The following is a 7,426-nucleotide window of genomic DNA, read 5'->3' as shown; positions in this document are numbered from 1 at the left end:
TTATACTGTTTTTTCTCTTTTTTTCTCTATCCACTTTGCTGCTGTAACATTGGAATTTCCCCATTGTGGGACTATTAAAGGAATATCTTATCTTATATGTTGGACAACTAGCATAAATTACATTAATAATCAAGGTTTCAGCAGCTGCTTGGCCTGATCTGGACAATATAGTAGTGGTTCTGGGGGTTATTGAGGATGTTGAATCTATTTCTGACATTTTCAAAATACAAAATGGCCGTTTGAACCAGAAGTGGTCATATTTCAACTCCCGGTGGGCTGAAACTGTAACCATCAAACAGTTGAAGGATTGAATATTGTAGTATGTATCTTTGTATCCTCAAATAGAGCTGGTGTGATGCAAGAAAAATATCTGACAATAAAGTATCATTATAAGCCACCTATGTTTATTTTAGAGGTTCGTAGGTAGACTTAAGTTCAATATTTCAATTTTTTTTACAAGATGCAAATATTCGTTCCCTCCTCACATCCTGCCTCCACGTCTTTGACTAACAACATCTATTTGTACATCATGATTGAATGTTTTTCCTGTTAATGACCATTTTAAACACAGTGTGAGGAGTTTGCTTCCAAAATGCCACAACCAATGAACTCTTAAACAGCACCATTATTATCTATCAGTTCGTAGAGTCGGTGAGATGTTTACTTTCCCATTTTGGATCCAAACTCTCCACATTCAGCTGCTGTTTTCCTCCCAGTCAGACAGCACCACAGTACCATGCATCAGGGCAGGAAACGTCCCCATTAGTGCCCATTAACTTCACATTACAGACGACAGCAGAACAGTCAGAGCATATTTACATACACAACACTCACATTTTGTTGTACCTCTGAACGTTTTACAGTCCGACTTAAGAAACCCACAGAGGTCTGAGTTACTGTATGTATGTGAGCTTTAACGTATCACTCACTTAGACGTCATTAGAACTGTGAACCACGTGAGCTTCGTCACTAATGTAAAGCAGTTCGTTCTTACTCCAGCCAACAAAATTATGATTGTCAGCAGTTGATGAGCACAACACTGGACCAAATGGATCAATGAACAACAAATGTAATTCGCAGTTCTGGAACCAGACCGGACAACAAGTTCTCACTCCCCACCTTGTCACATACTGCCGCTTCGTATCCCTCTCCTGTTGTTTCTGGACGCGCAGGGAACTGCGGTCAAGTTAGCAACAATAAATATGTAATGTCTGCAACTTCTGGTTATAATTTCAATATAAAGGTTACATGGTTAATGTAATGTAATGTAAACAGTCGCAGTTTGGTTATGTTCAGGCACAAAAATCACTTGGTTACGATTAGGGATAAAGTTACGTAACTTAATTACATGAATAAATGTAACTTAGAAGAAATTGTTTACTTTAAGTTACGAACAGCAGGGTTAAAGTCCTGTGTTTGATTGAGCCATCCATCCACCTCCTTATACTCCATCACCTGACTGTGATGGTGGGCGTGTCCAGAAATGACACCAGATACCTAAAACATCATATTTTAAAGTGGAGAGGCCATCGACTGAGCTGCAGTATCTGGCGACTTGGGAGTGGTAGGACTGGAGCCACACTGGGTCGGCCTGGACGTTTGTGCATTTGTACTCATTCAAAAGAGGCTGAAGCTGTTGATAAACATGTTTTTTCTCATATTGTGTCAATGGCTGATCACCACAGTACATCCCAATCAGACTTTTCATTCAGAAAACACTGCCTCAAATACCCAGGAAGAGATATTTCATTTTACATTATAAACGCTAATAAACCGACATGCTTGTACAAAAAATAAGTATACGCAACATCTTCATAAAATAAATTGAATACTTCACCTCGTTAGGATGTTGCCAGGCAACACGTACTGCTGCTTTTTGGAAATGTTAGTGAGGAGAGACTCTTCAGATGGGATGAGTCATTTTCAGAAACATCAGTGTGTCTCCTGCTGAACAGCAACATTAGTGTTCATTTCTTATGTTGTTTGGAGCCATTAAACAACATTAACTGCAGTTCTGATCATTTTCACGTAACTTCAGTTTAGAAATCACATGTTGCTGAGTGGATGAAGACATTTCTGCCATCGATTGATTTTATAAATTACTTTAAAAGCACATTAGGTAAACTTAGGTGTTTTGTTTTTGAAAATGGGCCTTTTTTTAACCCTTCCTAAGTCCCGCCCCTTTTTGCTCTGTGCTCCTATTGAAGTAGATTAACTGCTTAGCTAGCATTTTGCTAACATCAGTAGGATGTTTCTATGTATATAGTTATATATATATATATATAACTACATATGTCGCTTTTATCTTTTAACCTTTTGAAAATGTGGATATCTTTTCAACTTGGATTAGCCTAGCACATAGCATAGTACAGGAAAGAAGAACGAGGATTCACATCTTAAGTTAGCTGATGTTAGCAAAATGCTATCTAACTAGCCAACTAATCTAAATGAATCATTAGTTATATCTGACAGCTAATGTTAACAAACGCTTGCTAATTAGCTAATAATTGATGTAGATTAACTAGATAGTTGGCTCGTGTTTTGCTAACATTAGCTAACTTAAAATGTGACTATATATATATCCTGCGTCTGACGGGGACACTGATGTGATGAAACTGACACATCCTGTCTGAAAGGGCTGTACCCTGAATCACTGGACGATACAGTTAGTGACAAAAAGACAAAATCAACAGTCACATCACATCATGACACCACCTGTGGTTCATAAAGTGCATAAAACAAACAATAGAAAAAAACAGGCATCTGGTAAAAATGTTTTATATATTGTATAAATAAAGTTTTTTTGTGCATGCAGTTATTGACGCTCAACTGATCAGATGAGCGCTCTTCATCTTCTGTAGTTATTTGTCTCCACTTCCTTCATCATCCTCTTTGTCCTCATCCGTCTGCAGACTCGTCAGGTTTCAGGATCTGGTACGTGATCAGATACTCTGGATAGGCCTGTGGGCAGCAGAGAGGCGTTCACTGACAGACAGACACTCGAGGCCACGACTAGTTACCATAACTCTGCTGACTTGGTTCGGACTTTAGACGCTGTAGAAGCACCGGACTGCAATCTTTACCTTGATCCCACACTGACAGCTCCCCCAAAGACACACACACAGCCTCTAGCTTAGCTACAACACAGGTATCACAAAGAAACCTTTATAAACGACTGTGAATGTGCTTCTAGTGACTGTAAAAGCTCCAGTAATTACACTTTAATAATAAAAAACAATTAATACATTTAAAAACAACATGTTGAGTACAAAAAGGGATTAAACATATTTCCCAGTAGGTTTAACTTTTGCTTTCAGCCTGTGATTTTGTATCAGAGTGATTTTGTATCAGATCTAATCAAATTGTGACTCACTGTCACTCTCATTGTCTCACATTATCTTACAGAGTCACTGTTTTAAACAGCAGAAAAATACATCAGATTGAAAATGTGATAATATGAGAAGGTTCAGTGATGAGCAGCTCTGCTTTAATGCTCCCAGTTCCTCTTCATCTCCTCGGTCCCGCTGCTATCAGCCTTACAGCCGACCACCACATGTAATTTCACACACTAATAGCACCGTTGATTGCTTGAGTGGACATCTATTCATGCTCAATTTCTGAAGTGCCACTTCTGAACAGCTATTGGTTTTGCCAGAAGACATTATGTGTCCAATCGTCTGTGCTCCCCACTTATACAGCGACTATCTGCCATCCTCTCTTTTATGTCGGAGACCACTCTGCCCTTCAAAGCTAACCTGACCGCGCTACAGGAAGCAAAGGTCGGGTCGCAGAGTGCCAATCAACATAAATTACACCACAATATCTTTTAATTTTAGTATCAGAGTTCAGAAGATTAATAACACAAATAAATGAGAAAAAACAACCGATAAATTAAAACATTTAAAACAACAAATGGCACGTAAGCACAATAGACATGTATAAAATGTATTCAACCTGCTCTCCTCTGTAGATGACGTACTCGGCCAGAGCGAGGCCATTAACACTCGGTCTGCCGGTAACAGAGTGGTGACCCGGCGGGGAGTGAGCCATCTTCATGGCACTGAACTGCAAGAAGGACTTCCCCAGAGTCACCCTGCAGAACAACAGGTGCCTGAGAGGAACAAAAAACACCAAAAGTAAAACGGTAGCATAGAGACAGAACAGCGCAAAAACATTACACAACATAACGTATTCATAACACAAGATGTCGGTTTGCTGGACTGTTAGCTGGACAGGAATGCGTTAGGTGTTCAGTCAGTTTGGATATTCGAGTACCTGTGGCAGACGTAGCAGGAGCGGTCTTTGTGCAGTGGGCAGCCGGTCCCTCCTCCGATCCCGTAAACGTACTGATTGCTCTTCGACGAGTTCTCGGCGAAGTAGATCCCAGCACCGAACATCCCACCGATGTAGGCGTGGCGCTCGTCAAAACCTTTATGGATGATGGCGTTGACGAATGGAGAGCCTGGGAGGAGATAAGTGCTATACTATAAGTGCTGTTCCAGCTGCTACTACTTCATTTACTGCTACATTCGTCTATACTTCAACTGCTACATGTGACCACTACAAGCAGTACTATAAAAACAATCAGTACTACTGCTACTTCTGGTAGGACTGTTCATATTCTGACCGTGGAAGAGCATGCGTTCATTGGAGTGGTTGTGGTTTTCCTCTGAAACTTCCTTCCTGCGGTGGGTGTACCGCTCCCACAGCTTCTTGTTACAGACCTTCTGGATCTGAAACACAAGAGGTCGGACAGAGGTCAGATAGAGGTCAGATAGGGGTCAGATAGAGGTCAGACAGAGGTCAGATAGAGGTGAGGATAGTGACCAGGACTTGACAGCAGTAACAGAGGATTACTAACGGGTTTCTTTCTGCCACTTTGATCCAGAACTAAATACGTCAACAACTACTGGATCGTTACCTTGACCAGCGAGTATCTGTTGAAGACTCCTCCAGCATGGCCGCCGTCTCTGTGCTCTCTGATCGTACTCTGCATCTGTTCAACACAAACAAGGTTTTCATTGGTTGAATCTGAAGGTCAAGTGAAAAACCACAAGAACGCATAACGACCCCTCCAAGATGGTATCAACTCATTTTAGTTCTGCTACTATTTGAACCCAACAACTAACTAGTTATTCTGCATCAGTCGTTTAGTAGATAATTAGCTAGTGTTTTGTTAACACATACTCACTGTCCGGCTCCCTCAGTTTCACATTCTTATCCTGAACACACAGGATTATTATCTTTCGCTTATTGGGGACGTAAAGAATACCATCAATCAACTAGATTTTTTTCATTGCTTGCACGAGGCACTTTTACAGTTTCAATGAAAAGGAGGCCGCAGTCGCTCTCATCTAACAACACATCTTTAACCACGTACCTCCTCCTCTACTGACTGGAACTCTTTGTCATCGGCTGCGAGGTCGATCAATATCGTCCCACTGTTGGCTGTATTCAGCGTCAGATAGGGGTTCAGACCTGGCACACACACACAGATCAAGATTATAAATCATATTGTTTCTCAAATCTTTTCTTGCATTTGATGCAAATGCGATGTGATTAATATGTAGTGTTTAAGTGTGTGTGTGTGTGTGCGCGTCCTCACTCTGCGGCCCGTTGATGAGCCTCTCCACTCCTTTAATGATCTTGTGTCTGTGTCCGTAGGCGTTGATGCCGATCTCCTTCAGCTCGCGGTGACCCATCTCCACCAGCACATCCACAGTGATCTGCACAAACACACACACACACACACACACACACACACTGTTTACAGACTGCTCTGCTGCCCCCAAGTGGCCAGAATATGAATAATGTCAGCTTTAACATCTGGACACAAACATCAGTGAATCTGAATCACCAGCAGTAGATGATTTACTCTGCGTTGACTAAAGCTCTGCAGTATCTTTGCAGCAGTTTGCAAACTGCTGTTATATGCAGTCATTTTCCTACATTTACAACCTTTTTCCTTCAGGGAGAATTCAACAAATACAGAACAGCTGGTACACTGTACAATGAACACGAACAGTGAACACAATAACTGCAGGAATGTCTGTCCAAAATGAACAATTTGGAGAGTTTTTCTGATAGTTTTAGGAACAATCTTCCAGCTGTTTTCTTCTCCCCGATACTTGATGCCTCTGTTCTCAAAACCAACATTTGTTATTCATATTCATATTGTGAGTAAATGTTGCGTGTTGATGAGCTCACCTGCTCTCTGTCAAAGATCTCCAGAAGATGCTCCAGTCTGAGGTTCTTCAGGAACTGACAAATACTGTGCTCAACTCCTGGAACTACAATAACAATAAATGAGATTAGCTACGAGTCAGAGGTGGAAGTAGCTAATTACAATTACTCATGTTACTGTTATCAAGTCATTTTTTGTGTACTTTTGTGTACATAATAGTTGGCCAAGTTTTCAGGTTGTTCTTTTACAACTTGTGCATTTTTTAACTTTCATTTTAATGGTGGTATGTGGTGTCTATGTGGGGTCTGTATCTGCATGGAATCTGAAAATCACATATTAAGTCTTAATTTCTAACTTTCTCACCTTCCTCTTTCTTCTCGACCATCGACAGCAGTGCCGACATCTCAGGAAACACAGAGGATGATGAAGATGGCGGAGGTGGTGACAAATTTGATGCACTAGATGCAGCGGTGGCGTTACTGTTGGTCGTAGCCGCTGTTGTGGCGTCAAGACTAGAGGAGGAAGAGGAAGAGGGGGAGGAGAGGAGTGGTGGGACCACGGCGACAGGTGGAGCAACGGAAGTTGACTCTGCCACGCTGATGACCTGAGGTTTGTAACAGCCGGGGAGAGCAGAGGGAGGCATGGCTGCAGTTAGCAAAGCCCGAACATCATCAACCTGCAGGAGGAGGAAGAGGAGAAGGTGAAGAAGAGAAAGGAAAGACAGCATGATAAGTAATAATTTCGGACTGTCCTTTGAAATCAGCGTGGGACGGACCGTGACCAGGTCCAGCGGCGACTGTCCCTCCTGGTTTCGGAGGGTGGGGTCCGCTCCGTGAGCCAGAAGGAGGGCGCACAGCTGAGTCCGGCCCTTCTGAGAGGCCTCGTGCAGCGGAGTGAACGCCCACTTATCGGTGGCGTTGACACAGGCGTCAAACTTTATGAGCAAAGCAGCTACGTCTACGTGCTGGAAGATCAAAACGAGACAATGACTCCATGTATCAGTTCCATATTAAAGTTATTAAAGTCAGTAACAGATACTAACCTATGTATTCTAAAAAACTGTGTTGATTTTATTTAACAATAAATGATGTAGCAGCGCAAAGCTAACAATAGCTTTCTACTAGCCAAGAGCGATGTGAGGCAGGGGCATCCAGCTAGTTAACTGTAGCTAAGCTAAGCCGGTCCATCTGGCTGTGTCTTGACTGCACATTGTGGGTCTGGTGTTGGCTGATGGGTGATTTG

At 42.0% G+C, this 7,426-nt stretch overlaps 1 protein-coding gene across 1 annotated transcript in view; it reads right to left on the bottom strand.

Moving 5' to 3' along the window:
- Positions 1-407: 407 nt before the first annotated feature.
- LOC118326021 (poly [ADP-ribose] polymerase tankyrase-2-like) overlaps positions 408-7,426 on the bottom strand; it is a 19,145-nt gene continuing 12,126 nt past the window's right edge. The window contains exons 21-30 of the mRNA XM_035658908.1: positions 6,960-7,148; positions 6,548-6,860; positions 6,208-6,290; positions 5,606-5,726; positions 5,381-5,478; positions 4,922-4,996; positions 4,628-4,733; positions 4,276-4,462; positions 3,955-4,111; positions 408-2,961 (exon numbers count right to left, since the gene is read on the bottom strand). Coding sequence (XP_035514801.1) covers positions 2,899-2,961; positions 3,955-4,111; positions 4,276-4,462; positions 4,628-4,733; positions 4,922-4,996; positions 5,381-5,478; positions 5,606-5,726; positions 6,208-6,290; positions 6,548-6,860; positions 6,960-7,148 — 1,392 coding nt within the window. The 3' untranslated portion in view covers positions 408-2,898. The remainder of the gene's footprint in view (positions 2,962-3,954; positions 4,112-4,275; positions 4,463-4,627; positions 4,734-4,921; positions 4,997-5,380; positions 5,479-5,605; positions 5,727-6,207; positions 6,291-6,547; positions 6,861-6,959; positions 7,149-7,426) is intronic.

Source organism: Morone saxatilis, unplaced genomic scaffold, assembly GCF_004916995.1.
Source record: "Morone saxatilis isolate NCDOM2014 unplaced genomic scaffold, NCSU_SB_2.0 Contig1, whole genome shotgun sequence".
Taxonomy (NCBI): domain Eukaryota; kingdom Metazoa; phylum Chordata; class Actinopteri; family Moronidae; genus Morone; species Morone saxatilis.
Note: the sequence above shows the minus strand (reverse complement) of the source record. Positions and strands in the feature narration are given on the sequence as shown.